Genomic DNA, 21,986 nt, shown 5'->3' on the forward strand with positions numbered 1-21,986 from the left:
AAGTAGGCTTGCTGTGATCCAACTGCTCATACTGATTGCAGAGCCAAAATTTGCATCTATCAGTGCTTCCATTAAATTTGTCTTTCCAGACAGACTTCACTGGTGAACTCGGAGACATGAAGTGATACAACCCTGCAGGAGACCAGTTTAGTCTCTAACTTAACAAGAACTGAATAAAAAAGATTCTTTCATGTTGCACAGTCTTCAAAGGTGCAAACACATACAGAACATTAAAAACATAAGGCATGTATGCACGGCTACCAAGCCTCTAACTCTATGCAGTATTTATTGATTTTCCCTGTGGATCTAACTCCTACATAAAGCAGCTATAAAGAGCACAACAGCATCAACAAGCTCATCTAGACAGTTTGCAGATGTATTTCATGACAAGTACAGAAACTCAATGTTTATTGCATCTCAGCAGCAAAGCCCTCCCTATGTACACCAGGTCAGGCATGCAGCCAGGACAGACATCACCATAATCCCTAATAAACCACCTTGCAAGCACCCTGAGATTCCAAAGGACTACCTGGCAGCCAAGATAAGTACTCTAAGAATGCCAAAATCTTTCCACCAAACTTGACAGATACTGGTATATAAAACAAGAAGGGGAAAAAAAAAGAGAAGAAGAGAAAGCAACAACTTAAGAGTGAGATATCAGGAGATAAATCCAGAATGATAATGCTGCAGCCTGTCAACTGAAGCACACAGCTAACGAACAGACAAGGACATTCAACATCCAGCTACTTCCTTCCAGTAATTTACAGCAAATTTGCCCAGGTGGTAATAGTTAGTTTCACAAAAAAAAAAGTCTTTTTCAAAACAGACCCCACGCCCAAATCACATGATTTCAGAGATTGTTTTTCAATGTTACATAGCTCCTCCACCTTAACCATCTGTTCTGTTCATTGTTTTAATGTAGAAGCAATCAGTGGAAACTAAAACAATCACTGGTCTTTGCTAAATGTTCTCTCTCACAAGTTTCTTTATACAACAGCCTGCATGCATTCCCTTGGAGAGTTATTTCACAAAGGCATCCTCTATAGCCTAGGTCAACTCGGGTAACACCAATGCAGTCTCTCCTCTGCCAGCAGAGGGAAGGAACTGCTTGAAAATTGCTCTGATTCAGCCAGAACAGTCTAATCAGAAACTGTCCCAAAAACTCAGGTTTGAAATTTATTTGAAAGCTATTTCTCCTAAAACCAGTGTGAGATGCCTGACTTCACCTTCCATACAAACAAAATAATGCCAGATACAGAGCACTGTTTGAAGTGTGCTGCAAGCAGGTACTCGTTGGGCATTACGAAGTATTTTACTGTTTGCGACGGTCTAGAAAAACGTAACCCCAGACAATAAAACTCTTCTACCATTTCCTCACTGGACTCCAGCTTCTCAACAAAGTGCACTGAGAAGCCCAGGCAGCCTTACCATCTAACTGAGACAAATTCAGCACACAGTGGGGCCACAAAGAAAACCTTCTTTTGAGAGTACTAAGGGTGCTGGCTTTGCGAACTGCTGTGATACCACACCTTTCTTCACGATTTCAGAGACTGGAAAGATGCTCCCAAAAGCCTCTCTCTGACAGAGGCTCACACTGATTGCTAGCAATTCATTGCAATTTTTAGAGTTTTGTGTTGTGCCAAATATTCTTTACAAGCGCCTACCCAAATGACAACCTCTTCCATTTAAACAGAACAGTTATTTCTTCTCCCAGTTCTGCTTATGCTCAAGTAGAGAATTCTGCATCTGCACAACAGCTCTTTCCTCCTTGCAGTCCTCCTTAGTGCCATTTTTCTTAAACCTGATTTACTGGCTTTACATCACCTGGTTTGTGGGGGGGAGGGATTACAAGGGTGGCCTCTGTAAGAAGCTACCAGAAGCTTCCTCCATGTCCGGCAGAGCCGGTCCCTGGTGGCTCTAAAGACGGATGTGCCGCTTGCCAAGGCTGGGCCCATCAGAAATGGTGGTAACACCTCTGGGGTAACAGATTTAAACAAGAGAAAAAGAAGTTGTTGTGAAGATGTAATTGAGGCCAGAGAAGAGCAGAGTGAGAATATGTGGGAGGAACAGCCCTGCAGACACCAAGGTCAGTGCAGAAGGAGGGGCAGGAGGTGCTCCAGGCACCAGAGCTGGGATTTCTCTGCAGCCCACAGTGCAGACCATGGTGAGTCAGGCTGTGCCCCTGCAGCCCATGGAGCGGTGCAGAAATCCACCTGCAGCCCATGGAGGAGATCCATGCTGGAGCAGGTGGATGCCTGAGAGGAGGCTGTGACCTGGTGGGAGACCCATGGAGAGAGGGGCCCCTGCTGCAGCAGCTTGTCCTTGGGGGACTGCACCCTGTGGAAGTGTGACCCATGCTGCAGCAGTCTGAGGAGGATTGTTGCCTGTGAGATGGACTCAGGTTGAAGAAGTTAGCAGAGAACTATCTCATGTGGGAGGGATCCCACGATGCAGCAGGGGAAGGGTTCCTCTCCCTGAGTGGGGGGGACAAACTCCTGATGTGATGAACTGACCAAAATCCTGATTTCCAGTCTCCTAGTTCCCTTGGGTAGGAGGTGGAGCTGGGAAGGAGGGAAGGGTGAGGAGATGATGTTTTAAGGGTTTATTTTGCTATTATCCTGCTGATTTTGTTAGCAATAAATTTAATTAATATCTCTAATTTGATACAGTTTTTCCCATTATGGTATTTGGTGAGTGATCTCTCACTGTCCTTATCTCAACCCCAAGTATTTTCTCTCTCCTGTCCAAAGGAGGACAGAGAGTGGCTTTGGTGGGTGTCTGGCATCTGGCCAGCATCAACCATCTACACCCAAGACTCCAAATGAAGCCTTACCACATACAAATGCCTCACTGCTCTCCTCTCTATACTAGAGCCTCAAATTGCATTCAGGTTTTTAGTGGTTTCATCATTATCAGGCATTTACATCATCTGCCATCATTGACCGAGATCTCCCGTCTCCTACTAACATTCCAACAGCTGGACAAACTCATACTTGAAAAATAAAAATAATCAAAGACCTCTTCCTTGCTCCTTCTTTTCACCATAAGAATAGATAAAATTCTCCTACGTGGAAACTCAATACAGAAGCACAACGATAAGCTAGTATCGTAAAACTTATTGTCTGGTGCCAGTTCATTACTGATGCAATGAAATGGGACTCCTGCTCTCCTCTCCTTTCTCCAAACATCTCAAAGCTGCTCACTAAAAAACATGCTTCTAGCCTGTGAAAGCTGTAGTCACAGCCCAGTGTACATGCTAGAACTTTTCTAAAAATCTAGATTAATTTTAAAAAGAGGCTTAATATTTTTATGGGTCAAAAGCAGTACACATACAGAAACAAAAAAAAAAAAACAATTAGAGTGGAAAAGAATATGCTGGAATAGTCATTATTTTGATTGTCTTCTCCAACAGAACTGTTAGGTATTTTACTTATACCAAGAGACTGTATGACCAAGCTCAAAAGAACCTTCACTATCAAATTTAATTATGCATACCAGTTCTTCCATGACAGTGCCATACCTTGCTCTGTTGTATGTTTTTTAATGTCGTATTCAATACCAATGTGCATTTTGTGTTTTTGCAGAAAAAGAAATCCCAAACAAAACAAAACACTAAAAAACCTAACACCCCTATCCCCATCCACCAAAAAAAACCCCAACAAACACAACCCACACAATAAAACCGCCAAATTCTTCTATAATTTTAAGTTCTGCATCTTTTCACTTGTTATTCAAACAGATTAGGAACAACAAGAGGCTTCCTTTGAGAGCTCTGTGGTGCAGAAAAAAAATTCTCTCAAGAAAATAACAACCATACTTGGCATTGCTTGGCTGCAGCAAACTAAAGCTGTTGAAACAAGCAAGACCAAGAGAGAGAGAGGTTCCTCATTTGCAACAATATTCACATGAAAAATTTCACTTGTAAGACTATCTTCAGAATAATCTATGTTACAAAACACATGAGGATGCTTTAGAATTCAGCTAGTTGAAAGCTCATATGTAATGATGCCACAGGCAGTGGAGACAGGACCAGTGGATACCAGCCTGGGCTTGACTGGGCACCTCAGAGCTGGGAGCAGCTTGAGTAACTCCCTGGACCCTGCCTATCCAAGAGCTGTGGGTGCAGATGCCCCTTAGGCACTGGATAAGCTGCAACTTCCGTCTGGATTGTGAAAGAGGAAATGATGCAGCAAAAGGACCAAACTGCAGTTTTGATTTCATTGAGCTCAAATGAAAACCCCCATCTGCCCCCTTTGTGAACATGTCAATTTCAAATGTTTTGGTTTGACAGGCTGCCACAGTTGCCAAAATTACCTGCTCGACTTAGCACTTTATTCAGTGAAATGTTTATTTCACTTGCGGTGAAATAAACATTTGTATATTGTGCATAACACAATTAGAAGCTGGGTATGAATAAAAGTAGCAAAAATGACTGTGAAGGGTTACTTTTTAAACCAGATCTTTTTTTTCTGATGATGGATCAAATGATGCACAAATAGTAGGGAACAAGTAGCAGACTGGGGTAAGCAGCACTGCTAGCTAAAATCACTGTATACCATCAGCTTTAGACAAGTTTCCTTTTCTTGACATGGAGAGAAAATAGAATGAGATCCAGAACTCCTTTTAGATCCTTAATTTACCAGAAGTGATAGTCTGGCCTTGTCTGACAACCTGTCATGGCTTGGGTGAGGTTCTCATGAAGCATTACGCTCTGGGATAATTCAGGTAGGATTTGATGAGTGGCTTTCACTGCAAGAACAACAAATCAAGCCTTGACATGAAATACCTACTTTGCTGAGACAAAAGCACTCAGCGATGTCCATCAGTAACAGCTGCACCTCACTGCAGGGAAGATTTATATCTTACTGACTGGGAAGATGCTAGTAATTTAAAATAAAGTAAGAACTCCAAATAATGTCTTGAAAAAACTGATATCTTCAGAAGCTTGAAAATTACTCTTTAAATGTTAATGAGAAATACAACAAAAGCAAGGCTGAATTTACTTTCCATTGTACAAATGAGTGAAAATTTCTGAGTCTGCTTGATTGCCACTTCCCTTATCTAAGACAAATGGGGACCACCAGATACATGCATACTTTGAAATATCCAGATTTTAATACTGTATTTCACTTTGGCCACTTTGAGGCCTAGGTTCACCTGTATATGTCAATATGCATAAATGTCTAACAAAAACAACACTTAGACTGAACACCAGTGTTTCACAACTCCTTTTCTAACCTCCATATACATCTGTTCATCACAGAAAAATATACTAACATGTACATTTTTTAGTTGGTATGCAACACTAGGCATCTAAATACTGTGAGCTATCATTGCTCTTTTGCAGATCCATCCATTCCAAAAAGGTCCAAAGTTGCACATTCTTTCCCATTTTTAACCTGCATGCTAATGCCATAAAGTTAGCTAAACAGTTTCCAAGCTACTGCACAACTGAACTGCACATGCATGTAAAAAAGCACTGAGCAATTCATATGCTTGCCTCTGTGAGGCTTCTAAGGGGACAAATTCTACACTGCACAGGTGCACTGCAACGGAGAGGCATAAGATGTCCTCTCCCCAGCTAACACTCTCATAGTGAGCAACATTAAAATGGCTGAAGGGTTTAGAAGTCCCTCCCCACATTTCTTTGCCCCCCTACAGCAGCCATGGTACTGACTGTAGTGAAGGACACTATATTCTTTTTGCTTCTGCAGGGAAATGGCACCTCACAGGCACTCTGTAATCGTGTCACAGATGGGATGCTTTACCTACCTACTCCACCCACCCTGCTGCCAATGGGGTATAGAAGTCTTCCAGCAGCTCAGTAAAACACTAACCCATTATTTTCCTGGAAGTTATATACTTTAAACTGAGTTTAGAATCCTTACATTTTTTTTTCTTTTTTAAGGCTAGATTTATTTCCTGCCTACCTCCATCCAACAGGAAACCAGAAAAAGAGCAAGTCCCATTTCACTTTCTGGCCACCATTTACCAGAATAACTGGCCAGTATTCAGCTGCAGCTTTAAACAGAGGCCAAGGATCCACCCTACTTGGAGGCCACCAACCTTCACAATTCCCTTTTGTTTTATGAAAGCTTACCCTGAGCAGGTCCACCTTCTGGAGCAATCCAATTCCTACACGATCATCATGCCCTTCCCATCCCAGCAATCTTCTTCTCCCTTTTCTTCCTTCCTTGTATTGTGTGAGCCACCCCACAGAGCCACGTCACAGCTGAAACAGTTTGGATAGGACTTCCCTTTCCTACAAGCTAAAGGGACAGAATCACTCAGATCCCCATTTCACACCCCCAAGCTGATACACCACCATTCCAACAAGATCAGGAAGCCAAACCAAGTAAATCAGAGAGGCACCTGCCTTTGCTGCCATCCATATCATGTTAGTGGTAGAAAACAATACACAATGGCATCAGGATGACTAAGCTTGAGAAAATAAAACTTTGCCCTTTCTATTTCCCAGTACAAAATCTTATATTGTTCGTGCTGTACTTAATAAAAACATCACTGTGGAAAATTAGTGCTCTGCGGTCTACTTAGCAAGCTTGTAAGGAAATGGAAGTGTGACAAACTTGGAAATTTCTTTACCTGTTCATAGACTCCTAATCTAGAAACTGCACAGCCTTTCTCACAATTAAATAAGTAAATGAGAGCAACAGCACATCCCAACAAGGCTGTCAATGAAAATATACATCAATCTCAAATCAAAGCAGTGAGGCAGCATCTAAAGTAAATGGATGTTCCAAGGACTTGAACATGGAACGTAAGCCATTTCAGGTTTAATTCCAAATCTGGCCTAAACTACTGTTAAACTTCTGACCTTCCACACTGAAATCCATAAAATTTTCTTCTGAGTAAAGCCTTGAATTTTTCACCCTAATTTTTAACTTCCAAGTAAAATTAATTTCTTTGCCTTACCAAAAATTTTTCAAGTACTTAAAAAGGGACTCAAAAATTAAATAGCCTTTTCACGACAAGGCAAATTTGTCACTTTTTCCAGTACAGAAAAAGTAGTATTTGGCTAACAAAACCCTATAGACAAGGACTTTTTTACTTTTAAAATATAATTAATCAAGAAAATACTTTAAAAAAAGGAGCAAGAGAAAGATAAGCACAAGCAGATAAAGCATACAGAAAGACAGATAAACCTGTGTGACTAAGTAATGTACTTCTTCAGGGGGAAGCCTCCAGTTTGAATTCTTTTAAAGAAATTACATCCCTTACACCTCTTAATCATTTTGACAATGTACTGACATCCTGGCCATTTAAAATACATACTTTCCTCGAGCCTGGCTGGTTTAGACAGCAGGAAGCAAGATATTTGTACAAGAAGAAAAGAGGAATGAAGGGCCAAGAGGCCCCAGAGCAGTTGGAAGAACAGTTGCTCTGGGTGGAGAAGCAGTTATGGGGCAGAGGTGAGCTGAAGGCCTTCCCAACCCTCACTTAACTCCTTCATTTCTTTTTGTTTGGGCAACTAAACACCAACAGTTCACTTTTCAATTCATTTAGGTTTACATTCCTTGGACTGATCTCATACCTGTGCCTGGTAGCTCCTGTGAGCAGCTGGTGGGGGCGGTGGGAGGGAGGGCTGGCAGCAGATGATCTCCTGATGGCTCAGCCTGTCTGTGGTCCCCAAAGCCAACACCACCCACAGACCAGCGAGGTGACAGACAGCTGACAAGGAGGGCTTCTGCTTCACAGAAAGAACACATTTTCATATTCAGTCTCAGCCCCAACTAAAACAAAACTGGTTCTCAATCTCCAATTGCAATTTCCCATTCATAGGAAAACTCTACACCTCAATCAACTTTACTATCAGCATCAGCCAACTCATGGTATCACCCATCATAGCACCCGCCCTTACCACTTGATACCAACATCAACAATTTCATGATGCCATTCATCCTCCCCTCAGGAACTGAGGCCTTTCTCCATCAGCAAAACCCTTCCTGCAACTGTTCAAACACAACACCATCTATTCTAGTCTCAGTATCTTAGATCCCAGAGTTTTACTGAAAATGTTCTTTGCTGTAAGAACAGCTACTTCTCTTCCGCTTCACTTCACAACAGCACGGCTAAGAAAGGACAGCCACAATTCCAGCTCTACACCTGCCAAACACTTACCCAAACAAGAGGAAGTCATAGCTAGCCACAAAGAGTAAGCTTGAAGCTACTCCTGCACAGGGAACAAACATACCATGTGCAGTGCCCATATGCTGACAGAGTACCTAGGCCTACACACAGTGGGAACTAGGCAGCATTATCAGTCAAGAACATTGCTCAAAACTAGTTTTCTTTAAAATTAATTTCAAAGCATATTCATCAATGCTGGATTTTGTAAACTGTTCCAAACTTAAGTTTTGGCACAAACTGCATTCACCAAGAAGCACTGAAAATGGACTTAAAGTCTGCCATGTATCTTGTCAACTTGAAAGAGTTGAGAGAGGTAACTCTCACAATCTTAGAGGGACCTGGGTAACATCCTGAACTGTGACATCTGCCTATGCAGCAGCATTTTCACACTGGTACTGTATACAACCCATGAGAACACTACAGACTTTCAGAAGCTGTTTGCTGAAAATGTCAGAGTAGTTTAGGTGCTCCTGCAGCTTATAGGCTGCTTGCATCTGATGGACCAAGTCTATCTGCCTTCTTCTCCTCAGGAGCACAGCCAGCTTACACTGGCTGAGGCTACTGATTTGATTTAGAAAGCCTGTAAACCAGGAGGTTCTTTTCTCCTCTTGCACCTCTCTTTCTCCTTTGGAAACTTCTGCAATCTTCCAATGTCAGCTGGAGGGGTGGTCGTTCACCCTGCCATGACCTCCTGGCAGGCAGTGTGCAGCCGTCCCAGCAACTCGGTAGCTGGTGCTAGAGCAAGGTTTTAGATTAATTACCCTCGCAAACACAGAGCTGCTTCTGCACTGAATGACAGTGGCCTTTCTGAGCTCTGGTTTGACTCAGGGCACAAGCAGCTCATTAACCATCAGATGATTCAGCACTTGGTGCCTACATTTCTGCTGGCTGGTTTTCATCAGAGAAAACCAGCTTTGAAGATGTATCATTTATATGATACTATCAGACACCTGATGAGACACAGGTGTCAAGGCCCTCCAGCTCCAAGCCAGTACTAGTTTTATGTGATGCAGACTGCTCTCCAATTTTACTCTTCACTATGCAGGTTTATAATCACGTTCCCCACAAAAATCCTGATGTAACAGTCCGCAGATTTTTTTCTCCAGCTCTTTCAGAAAGAAATCATGCACAGAAAAGAGAGGGGTCAAAAAAAAATCTCAGGTCACAGACAGAGAAAGACTGAAGTCCTGAGCAGAGGAAGGATGATCTCCACATTTCATGGTCAGAAGAGAGAAGGATTTTTGTCCCACCAAAGCTAACCATGCAGAAAACGCTGTCAGATGCAGTCCTTCCCCACCCCCAACCATTCCTTCTGATTTACGCATGGCTACTAATCTCATTAGAGTTCCTATAATTAAAGCACCATAAAATCTGATGAAGAATACAGTATGGTGTTTAAATTAACTCACCCAAAGTCTTTTACTATAAGAATGACTACTCCAACAGTGTTACAAGATTTACAAAATAAAGCTTCACTAATGAGCACAGCATCAAAACTGGATTATCAAGTTTCCCTGTTTGCATGTAGAAAAAGCAGACACTCAGGTTTCTATAAAACTTTTGCAGCCATTTTATAGGAAAAGTGAAATGCTCCCTCTTACATAAAGATACAAGCAGCCCAGAGTGGTTAGGCAGTGAATCACTTTTTTAGCAAATCTTGGTATGCTCAGTTTCTGAAATAATTTGGGTTTGGTTTAATGAAGAGAAAGATGGGAAGTGAAGGAGGTGAAGGAGATACAGATGCAATATTACACCTGTGAGATTAAGTCTCCTGGTTCTTGCTTCCCTATCCCAAGTTTGTATCCTGGATGACAGAGTGCAGAAACCCACAGCTTCCAGCTGCATGGGAAATGGTTCTTCCACACTTTTGATCCCAACCTCACTCAACACATACCTGTGAGTCCATGGAGGGAGAACACTGGCCCTTCAATCACACTCTTGAACCTCACCCATTAAGCATAACAAACAACAGCTCTGGGCTGCATGAATTCCTGGGGACATGGCTTGCTGGGACCTGACTCAGGCTCTGTGGGATCCACAAGAGATCCTGAACTCCACAACAACCCATAACCCATACCCATCAATTACCACATCATCAATTTCTTTGAGTCCAAACAAACGGTCACAGAACTTTTTTGTGAATTGTAGATCAACTGGTCATACTCAGACCCCAAAGAGCCCTGAGTGCTCTGTGACTATCAGGATGTGAGACAGAATATCTAAATTGAGGCCGAAGTAATGTCACATGATTTCCCAAAGTCAGGCTCCAGATCAGCCTGGGCATTCCAGGCTCGCCTGCTAAGCTTCTGCTCCCGCCACTAAATCTTTGAAAGGGATTATGCAGCAAGGTGCCAGTGATAAGACTGGACTTGACCTCTAAGGACCTTCAGATGTTACCCTCATTTTCCAGCATGATGAGCAACAACTCTGGAGTATTTTCATCTGGCATTCCTTTTAAGAATGCCTAAAACTTTGGTTGATTTTTCTTATCTATAAAGGGCTTGAAGGCAGAAGTTCTGATGCTCTTATATGTTTGCATAGAAGAAAGCATGGGGCATTAACAGAGTTTTTATTTTGCTACTCCATTAAACATCATTTCAGGAATCACAATGAAGCTATCATGAAGAATACAGCTTTCTCCAGTGAGAGAACACACACAGACATCAAAGACTACACAAATTATTTTAAGTGCTATACTTCTGCCAATATATTCCACATTTTCAGCATGAGAGACCACTCCTCCAGAGATGTAGAGTCAGCCAGGGCTGAGATTACTATTTCTCTGACAAGAAAACCAGATCTAAACTATTCACAATGCTGCTTGGCTTTTTTTTTTTCAATCGTATTTTGTTTGTTTTCAATTTTACGTACATTCTTAAATCGGGCTAATCATATCCAAAAGTAAGACCTTTTAAAATTTTCAAACAAAACCAGCTTTTCAGCATTTATACCTTTTGAACATCTCATAATTTTTTAAATTTCCTATAAAAAATGCAAAGTCTTGAAGATGAAGGGTAACTTGATTTCTAACCTATACTGGCTTTTCACTCATCCTTCCCAGAAATTCTTCTAACATAACTGAGACGGAGATGCCTTTCTCTCTCCCCAGGATGACTCACAGGGTCCTTCCACTGCACAAAGGAAAGAGATCACTTCTTGTTCTTCTTGAAGAAATATCGCTTTCTTATCCTTTTCAAAAAGGAAGATAAGGGAAGAACACATTGGACTGTTATTTGTTGCATTTTGTTTCACTTTTCCCTAACAAATTTATCAAGCAGCTAAAATTCTGCCTGGTCATAAAAGCATCTGTAACAACATGTCCACAGAAGTGCTCTGTGAATCTCACTTCTCAAGATCAGCATCCCTGCCCCACCTTTAAAGCACAGCAGCTAAGTACCCATATGGCTATGTGCCATATGGGTGTCTTCCTTTCCCCAGCCACTGGGACCAGCTTTGCAGGTGCTTAGCAATAGTAGTGGCTTCCTTGAAGGGCATCCCTGCATACACATCCCACACCCGGCCAATGCTAAACCCACTCCATAGCACATATACCCACTTCCTAGGCCAGCCAGCTATTTCAGCCACCAAGCTGCTGCTTCCTCCTCCCAGAGTTCAGCCTAAACCAGGCAGAAGAGTTCTTCAGGATGGCTTTAGATACCAGATCATGTAAGTTCCATTACATCACTGTAAACTGCAGGCACCTGCAGGACATGGGGAAGATCACCCTGACATCACAACTCTTGTCAATTTCCAGCTTAAATGAAAGGCAATACTCTGACATATGACCTCAGTGGTAGATATCAAAGCAGCACAAATGTGCACTGACAATATAATCTAAAAACTTAGTGAGAGTTTTCAGTCTACCACTTACCTACAAATCAAATCATTCTGTGCATGAAGTCTCAAGAAGGCCTATTAAGTGCTCCTGAGTTTCAGTGTTACAGGAAACACACAAAACATTAACTCTGACCATCCAATCCATCAGTTCCCAAGTAAAGCCCTTCGCTATTATCTAAACACATCCAAACAAGATCATAAAAATGCTACCGAGTTTACTATTAGCCAAAACAAATACTACCAGCACCAGCAAATGCTACATAGGCTACCAGGGCCCAGAGAGGAGCAACTTGCAATTCACGTGCAATTTCCAAGCAGTGAAATGTACTCTGGTCAGAAGAGGCCCGTCAACTATTTATGGATTGCAGGAGTAGCTGTAATCATCCATTCCTTCCCTACACGTACAGCCCAGCAGGAGCACAAACTGCCCCAGCACAGCACCAAGCCCCAAACGGGTGAAAAAATTCATTCCACCAACAAACTAGCATGTTTCCACCAGGCACAGCCTAAAAGCTTCTGCTGAATAAAAGCATTAAGGTGGTACGCAACAGGTTTAGTTGATTTTGTTTTTCCCACACACACCATACTTCTCCCATTGTTCTTCGTGTTTAGGGTATGACTACACTAGCAGCAGAAACACACAAATATTCGGTGTGCTAAACTAACTACAGAAAACATTAGCGAAGACAGAGCTTAGTTATCAAGCTAATTTCGGTTTGAAATAGCAGTTCTGACTGACAAAACAGTGATGAACATGTAAGCACCCTATATGCCAGCTATCTACCAGGATGAGCAGTTGCCTGCCCAGGATGGAGAAGTTGTTTTCAATTTTTTTCCTCCTAAGAAGTTATTGTTTACTGTTGTTAACTGCAATTGTTCACCAACAGTCACACACACTATTTTAAGCTAGCACAACTGGTGCAACACCAAAGGCAGTGTCCTGCGAGGAGCAGGCCGAGCGGCTCCACCACGGGCCCGAACATCGAGCGGCAGCGGGCAAAAGCCCCGGCTCCAGGAGCCGCTTCGGAGGCGGCTGCCAGTGCTCCCGAACTCCGCTCCTTATCACTCCTTGGCCGCCTCTTACAAGAAAACTGGTGCCGCCGGTCAGGTAACAGCAAGAGTTTGAGATTTCAAAGCGAAAATTCTTATAAAGACGGCGAGAGCCTAAAAACGCATTAGCGACCAGCCCGACCAGCCGCGTACGAACGCGTAGAGCAGCACTTCGGGAACGGGCGGTCGCTGACTCCGCAGCTCGCACGCAGGTGGCGGCCGAACGCGTTCCGTACGGGACGGGAAAGGCTCGCTGTCCCTCCGCACCTCACGGCCCAGCCCCGCTCGCCGGGCTGCCCGAGCATACTGCGGCCACAGTCCCCCCAGCACACCCCGGCTGCGCCCGCTGGGAAATACCTGGGAGCTGAGGTACCGCCGGAGGCACTCCTCGCACACCGCCTTCTTGCAGCAGGACAGGGGCTTGATGGGCTTCTCCTCCAGGCACACGCGGCAGCTCAGCACCAGCAGCGGCCCGAACTCGCCCGCGATCAGCCCGGAGAAGGGCTCGGGCAGCAGGTACAAGTCCACCACCTCGATGCTCCCGCCGGACGACAGCGGGTCGTCGCCCGACACCACCCCGCGCCGCGCGGGGGGCTGCCCCACGCCCGGGCCGCCGCGGGGGGAGCCGGGGGCCGCCGCCGGCCGGTCATTCTCCACGCAGTAGACGGTGCAGTACACGTGCCGCCGGGGGGGCCGGCGGCGGCCGCTGCCTCCCTCGGGCCCCTCCTCCGCCGGGGCCGCCGGCTCCCCCGAGCCCGGCGGCTGCTCCGGCCCGGCCGCCGCCTCCGCCTCCTCTTCGGCTCCTCGCCGCTCCGGGCCGGCGGCGGCCGGCGGCAGCTCTCCGCCTCGCCCCGGCCCGGCCGCCCCGCCGGCCGGGACCGCCTCTCGCGGCGAAGGCGGCTCGTCCGGGCCGGGCTCCCGCGGGTCCCCGACCGGGCTCGGCGGCGCAGCGGCCGCCCGCGGGGGGCTCAGCGAGCTCTGCTGCTCCCCCATCGCAGCCCGCCGCCGCTCCTTCCCATCCAGCCGCCTCCCGGCCCCGCTTCTGCTTCCGGGTCCCGAGCCCCGCTGCGCCGAACCCCGCGCTGCCCGCCCGCGGGAGCTGGCCGCCGCCGCCCGGTCTCCCCGCCGAGGGGCTGCGGGCGCGGGGGAGGGAGCGGCGGCAGCGGCGGGCGCCGCTCCGGTCAGCGCCGCCCGCGGGGTGCCGGCCCGAGCCCGACCCCCATGCCGGGGAGGACGCGGGCAGCCTCCCCTGGTGCCGCGGGGCAGCCCGCCCGGCCGAGCCCCGCAGCCGCCCCGGCCCGCCCCGCGCGTCACCGCCCCCCGCCCGCGGCGGCCGCCCCGCCGGGCGCGCCCGCCTCCGCCCCCCGGGCCGGCCCGCCCCCGCCCGCGCTGACGCAGCTGCTCGGCTGCGCCCCTCATTCAGCCGTAAACACTGCCTGGCTGCCGGCACGGCAGCGCCCGGCGTCGGCACCGCCAGGCGTTGTCCTGGGCCCCAGGTTCCCTCCGACGTGTGCCGGTACCTGCGGCCCGGCCGCAGAGTAATGTCCTCCGAGTACATGGTGAGCGTCCGATTAAAAATCAGCCCCGAAGGAAAAGATTGTTGTGAGCATCATCGACTCCGCTGTGAGAGCCACGCACTAACATCGAGGCAATAGAGTGACATTCACAAAAATAATTCAAACTGTTAGCAACACGAGTATCCACAGAGGTCCAAAACAATATTTGCTTCTTCAAGTACTGACGAGGATTAGGAGGATGTATGGACATTCTGCTCCAGAGCTGGTCAGTATGCCAGTGCCTCTGCTTGAAGATGGTTATCGCCCCGCCTTGATGTCATCATTTACATCATCACATGGGGAAGATGTCATGGAACTGATGCTGCAGCAACCTTAACATGGATTGTGCAGTTTCCATCCCGAACTTTGTGTTCCTCAGAGGTTAATTAGATGCTCTGCTTGAGAGGACATGGTTTTGGGCTTAACTAGAGTGAGAGGAGGAGGTCTGCAAGTCGGGAGATGACAATCAGGGACATCATGGCTGTCTGCATGTCGTACCCTGAAGCCCAGTGAGCTTATGATCTCAGGCTCATGCAGGGAGCAGCTCCGTGTGTTTGCCTGGCTCTGTGTTTGAGCTCAGCAGCGCAGCTGTTCAGCTGCAGTGTCCCAGAGTGCAGGGCGTTGAGGACACTGTATGCAGCCAGTCCAGCTTTTGGTTCCTGTGTGGCACTGAAGTACATGTGCACTCTGGGATGGAGCTGAGCTTCTCAGAAAGTCACACAGGGTGACTGCTGAAGGCTGGCAGCGGAGGCACTGCAGGCTCTGTGTAGCAACTGGCAACAGCTGCTGGCTTGGAGGGGCTCTTGGCCTTGAAAATGCTGTATTTCTTGCAGACCCAATTAGATGTGAAAGTCAGTGGGTATGAATTTGTGCAGTGTCAGACTATAGTTACCCTTCCAGAAAAACAGTGTAGAGGAATTTTTTCTTTTAAACAATATGTATAAATTTTCTTAGTTAAGCCTTTAGGGATTATGATCCCAAAGCTTACTTTGAAAATACCAAGTGTAGAACTTTTAATGATTGAATAAACATTAGAATTTCCAACATGCCTACCACTTAAGAACTTGGAACTTCAAGTAAAAACTAGAAAGATAGTTAGCATCATTGCAAGAGCCAGAATGTTGCTCCACTGTTAATTTGGAAATGTGTGTGCTAAACCACAGCAGGGGAAAAGGGTCTTTCAGGAATTCAGGATGGCAATAATAATCATACTTATCTGAGGGGAAGCATGAAGCACATAGGAGTTACAGAATTGTCTGTGCCCTACTAGCCTGTGGTCTAAGGACGGGTAGTTCAGTGGCCTGTGCCCAGCCATGGGTCCTGCTGGTCCTGGCTGTGAAGAGTGAGCAGATGTACCAGCCCAGCTGTTCCCAGGGTCCCCATTCTGTCTGAGATTGTGGGATTTGCCCTGGCCTTGGCTGGTGAGCAGCCCCCAAGGGGACTCTCCCACTCTTTGACAAATATATCAACCAAGTCTTTGCAACAAGTCTTTGCCATGTTCTGTATGAATTCTCTCAGGTATATTGAAAAAGTATGAAATTATACAGTAGTAGACAGAAAAAAATACAGGCTTGAGGTAAACATAACATGACCTGCTAGTATGTACTGATGTCCTTTCCCCTGTGCCTTTACACAGACTCATATTTGAATGACATAAAGGGAGAATTTTCACAAAAAGACCACCCCAGCCTCCCACCAGCCCCCAGCAATCTCACAAAACAGGATTTTGTGTTGCATGGCCCTTGCTTATTCTGCAAGAGAGCTGGTGAGAGACGGAGCAGTCAGTGAGGGGTGCTGGTTCTGTTGCACTGCTGGTGGGTGCCTGGGTGCACAAAGCACGACTCCGTACAGGAATGAATGTGTGGGTCCCAAAGAGGCTGCACTGCTACTGACAGGCTGCATGATGTGTCTTAGGCTGGCTGTTGCCCAGATTTTGAGAAACCACGAGTCAGATTTGCATCCAGAATGAGTCTGTTGCTAAAACTTTCTTGGTTTAAAATGTGGTTTTAGATCAACACATTTTACACTCTCTGTAGAGCATGTCTAGTCTTACGGAAGATATTAGAAAGATAGCAGCACTGCTGGATTTGCATAAGATAACAGATTAAAATAAATTATCCTACAGAGATAAACCTTTTTATCGCCAAACTGTTTGGTTTACAAGAACTTCATTCGGTTTGAGCACAGTTGTGTAGAACTGAGCCTAGTTGCTTGAAAAATCACTTTTCTCCCTGTGATGTACTGCCAAGTCAAACTCCACAGAGATTCACACATTTGAACTCTGCAAATGAAGTATGAAGAAAGCAGCTGCCAGGGTATTAATTATTTGTGAGACATCCCTGGTTTTGGAAAGCTCTGTCCACCAGAACCTAGATTCCCTTATCTTTGGGAACGTAGCAAATTCCATAATACTTTTCTTCTCTGTTGAATAAAATTGGAGGGTTTGGTTTGAATAGGTATGTTTATGGCTGGTCCTTTTACTCATGCCTGATTTTAAAGTTCCACAGCTTAGAACCAAGGTTCTAGTAACGCCCAAAGTTGGGATTGTTTTGGGTTTTTTATTATTATTGTTATTAATTATTCACACTGAACAAGGAGGTTGTGATGGCTATTGCATCAATTAATTGCATTTTTCCAAATTTGTAAAATTTTTCAGAGTAGTGCCTGAGAATCTCCACCCTTGTTTTCTCTCCTTCTTCCCTACCTTCCTTGCTCCTTGCTTTCCTTTAATCAAAGAGCATAAGCTTATGTAAAATTTCAGCAATAGAAACTACTGGGCTATGCAGCATGTAGGCAAACTGCAGAACTCATTGCTACACACAGTCATGAAAGCAGTTCTGTAATGAATTACCAAACTGATTAGATACTTTCAGCAATACAACAGAGCTAAACAACTGTGCTGTTTGTGTCATATTTCTATCTGTGTGTATACTTATATGTGAAAGGAGGATTTAATTTCCCAGGGCTGTGATTCCTGAGACTTCTTGAAAATTACTTTTACTAAAAATAATTAATGTTTTTAGAATAAGTAATTAACATTGATTCTTCTGGGCTTATGCTGATAGCCTCTGAGGAAATGTGAAGCCTTCTTTTTCTATGTAGTAAGTAGGTAACTGGCAGTATGGTACTGGGTCATTGGGTGCAGAACTTACTTTTTGAGGGGGATCCTTGAGCTTCTGTTCATCTTGTGAGGTGGAAGATTCACATATATTTTACAGAAAGTGTAGGTTAGAAAAATGCATGCACTAGAATAATTTCTTACGAGCATCCTAATTAGATCAGGAAGAATGACTGTGTGCCTAGTTTAATTGTTACAGTGTTTATTTGGAAAACAGTCTGTGCCATTATTTTTATCTGGCACTATGGGAACAACCTTCAAAACATAACTATGTAAGATACACATGCTTAAACAGATCAAAGCCATTGTACTACCTATGGTACTTACTGCCCACATCTGGGCTAAGGAGAGAAAATGCTTTTCTAGAATTTATGTATCTTTCCAAACAGATCTTATCAATGTCTCAAGTCACATTTTAAAGGGCACTTAGAACCTTAATTGCTTCTCTTGTTTTGGAATTATTAATTCTACACACTTCTTCAAAGTCATTTTTTACACTTGCAACACTGTTTTTATTTTCTTGTTTTTCTGCCTGCATCACTAATTTTTAGTATGTTTATCCTTTTTCCTATCACATCTTCACTTCCTAAAATTGTCACAAAGATCTGTATTTAGCCTACAGCTTTGTAGAGAGACTCATGCCTGCCTTTGTGTTCTGGATACTGCTGAATTCAGTTTCCCACTGAAGGCTAGACCAACCAGAAACTTAAGATGATGGAAAGTACTTCCCTCTCCTCATCACTCAAATCTTTTATTCTTCTAAGATTTTCTGACCACATTATATCCATTATATCACCCGGATTCATAAATCAGGAATCACTTTCATCTTCAACAAATGCAAAGAACCACTTGAGTGAAGCAGGAAACTTCCTTTTCATAGAACAGGAAGTTAAAACTGAGAAACTGATCTAGGAATCATGACCATGGCTTGCTTCCCCAGGTGAACTTATTCACTGTTAGTCCCAGAAGCACACTGGATTCAAGTTACATTCCATGTATCCCACAATCACTGTTTTTTCCTTAACAACAGACAACATCCAGATCATTTATCAGCATTAATCTGGAATGAAATGCCTCGATGCACAGCCTGGGTGCAATTCATTTTGGGGAAGCAGGAGTTATTTACCACCATCAGCAGCAGTACAGCCATGAGACCATGCTAAACTACATCAGCATTTTAAGACTCTCCCAAAGAAAGAATTCTTCATCACTGCCTTATTTGTATTAGTATTTCTTTGAATTTATTTTTGTAGTAATAGTTGGCCACAGGATTACCTGACAACACCACAGTGAGAGTAAATTCTGCTGAAAGCCAAGTATATTTTATAGCTATTATTGCTTTCATTAACTATGCAGAATGACACACAGATAGAATGTTTTGTAAAATAAAGACTTAGCAGCTACGTTTTTGAAAATATTGTGAGTCATTCTCTGATGTGCAAATTGCTATCTTTTCCTTCTTAACTTCAGGCCTGAAAAGCAGTTGAACATTTGTTAAAACAATTGTCTATCCTTATTACTGGATTATCAAATTGTGCTTTTCTCATTTTGTACTAGAGGGGGTTTTTGCTATGCAAATAATTTAAAAGGATTTCAGAAAAAAAAAGTGAAATTAAGTCATTAATCTGATCAGACATTGGGGATACATAAAGCTATTCAAATTAGCTATTTTTAAATTATGCTGCTTTGCTTCTTAAAGCCAAATTTCAGAATGTTTTGAAGACTTTCTTAAGTTCATCTCTGTAATTCAACAACCCCTACTGTTATCAGCAGAGACTCCCATTACACGCTTTGTGACTCCATGGAGACTCACCACGTCTGCACAGGAAGCTGCTGTAACAAGCGGAGCTGCTTTCGCCAGCCAGGCACGGATGGCAGTGAGGTCTTGTGGTGAGGGCACTGGGGTGGGGACCTGGGGGGCCCCTTTTCTAATCTCAGCTCTGTTACTGACCAGTTGTGTGACCTTGGATGAGATACTCCTATATCTCTGTTTCCCCTTTTACCCTTTGCCTGTCTCCATTGTTTAGACTGTAAGCCGTGTGTGACAAGGAGTGTTGGCAGCTGCAGCACTCTGTGACCCAGTGAATCCCCTGGTCTTGGCTGATGCTCGAGGTACCACTACGGTATCACAGACAAAACACTGTCATTTCCTCATTCAGAGTGCCACGTGAAATCAGCTCATTAGTAGCACATTTTATCGTTAAAAGTAAAATTACATATGTTCAGATACTTCTCTCTATTTTTAATTCATTTGACTGCGGAACACCACATTCACAAGAATTTTTCTGCTGGGCTGTAGTCATTACTGAATAGCACTGTATGTGCTGTGAGGGTTTTATTTGCATAAGCTAACACCAGGAACTTAACCCACCTTTAGCTTCATGCTCTCTTTGTGTAAGAATGCAGGGATCTAAACATTTTCCCTTACTCAGATCATGTGTCCAGATTTCCAGTGGGATTTTATCTAGTATACCAAAACAGGTATTTAGTAGGATATGTGTGACAATTATACCAAGGAAAGAAAGGCCAGAATAAAACCTAATTCACTAGCAGGATAAAAATACTGTAATTTCTCTCCACAAATTCATTTTTGTTACTGCCACAAGAAGTAATATCTGACTACACTCAGTAAGTCATTCTGCAGAGTGAGATGATGCTGTTTTCATAACATCACAGGTAAAAATACAGATATATTTTATGGCTTTGTCCCTAATTTGCAAGTCCCTGTGCTTTCCAGCCTGTAAAGCTGGCTTCACTGTGGAAGTACCATGATAAGAAAATCTTCTCAGCTAGATGGAAAATAGGAGTCTGAAATATGACTCTGCAAAATTAAAGTGGTGATATATTGATTATACGCTCAATTGATTATTCTATAGATAGCTTGACTGCAGTGGGGTTTCAGAAGCATCAAAAATGGAAACAGGCAAGACAGCAAATTGACTTAACAAAACTTAATACTGAACTTGCTGCTACACAGATCCAGCGTGTGACACAACACAATGTCAGGAGCCATGTCTTTTCTGAATTGCTGCTCAGACACAGCAATTAACAGGGAATCAGTTAAATTATTTCCTTGAAAGGTAATTTCAATACTTTTGCTATGGACTGTTTGTTTTCATGGAGCATTCTTGGCTTGTCCACACTTTAACGTAAAGGTTGATTCTTAAAGCCTTCATTGCATACACTGAAAAAGTTGTTGGTAAAAGGCATGTATTTTACTTTAGGAATTGCTGTATGTGGCTGAAGACCACACTCTTGTACCTGCATGAGTAATGAACCTCATGCATCTTTTTGCACATAGTACTCAGCAACACTGAAAAAACTGTTCCTAGAAGTCTTTTCCTATATTCTCTTATCTAACATGTCTTGTTTTAAAACAGGCACCAGCAATACTATTAGAAAGTGCTGGCCAGCTAGAACAATCTACATACTGCAATGGAAAGCTGTTTTGAAAGAAAAGTTCAGCTAGGAACCTGATAAATATAGGTAAAAAATGGTTTGCACTCCCCTTCAGAAGTTGTTTCTTAGTAGCCCTTTTAGACACAACGCTGGTACATCATGCCCTAACAACAAGGTCAGCTGTGTGGTTTGCAGATTAAGTCCTGGATGGAAATATAAGAACAATCTCTGGTGTAATAAAAGGGCATCAGTAAACTTCTTATCCAAGGGAAGCTTGACTTGGGGGAAAAAAATGTAACATTTGAAGATACTGTCTGGGCAGAAAACAAAATCCTTATGTTGTCAGAGTGGAATCTGAGACTGCTGGCAGGCCAAAGCTGCAGTGAAAGCCTTGCACTTTGTTTTGTGTTCTGGTATGCTTATCAGCAACATTAAAAGTCAGAAATGCCAAGCTATCACAGGAGCCTACCCAAGGAGCCACTCACGTGGCTGTCTGCTGGGAAATCAGCTGCTGTGATGGGTTCTTGTTACATGAGTTTGTGAGGAAGAACCAAGCCTAACTTATTTGATGCAGCTGTGGAGCACTAAGATAAAAAGCGTTGATTTCACTTTAAACCTCAGACAAACTTGAAGCAGATTAGTGGAGAAAATTCTCACCGTCATGTTCTTCAGTGCCAGTCATAAGTTTCACTTTCATATGAACGCTGGCAGATTTTATAAAGAAATAGTAAATAGAATTGCAACAGTGTTCTTTCTATTAATTAGATCAGGAGGTATCTGGCTACTTATGATTGCTTCATTTAGAGTGATACCACCTGCTACTTAGAGTGATTTGATCTGCTTATAAGAGAGAGCATAAAAATAAAGAGGAGGGCAAC

The 21,986-nt window shown here is 44.1% G+C and overlaps 1 protein-coding gene across 1 annotated transcript in view; it reads right to left on the minus strand.

The window, feature by feature from the left end:
* RNF217 (ring finger protein 217) overlaps positions 1-14,028 on the minus strand; it is a 64,564-nt gene extending 50,536 nt beyond the window's left edge. Inside the window, exon 1 of the mRNA XM_036404518.1 lies at positions 13,393-14,028. Coding sequence (XP_036260411.1) covers positions 13,393-14,028 — 636 coding nt within the window. The remainder of the gene's footprint in view (positions 1-13,392) is intronic.
* Between the last annotated feature and the right edge of the window lie 7,958 nt (positions 14,029-21,986).

The sequence above is a fragment of the Molothrus ater genome, chromosome 3, assembly GCF_012460135.2.
Source record: "Molothrus ater isolate BHLD 08-10-18 breed brown headed cowbird chromosome 3, BPBGC_Mater_1.1, whole genome shotgun sequence".
NCBI classification, from domain to species: Eukaryota; Metazoa; Chordata; class Aves; order Passeriformes; family Icteridae; genus Molothrus; species Molothrus ater.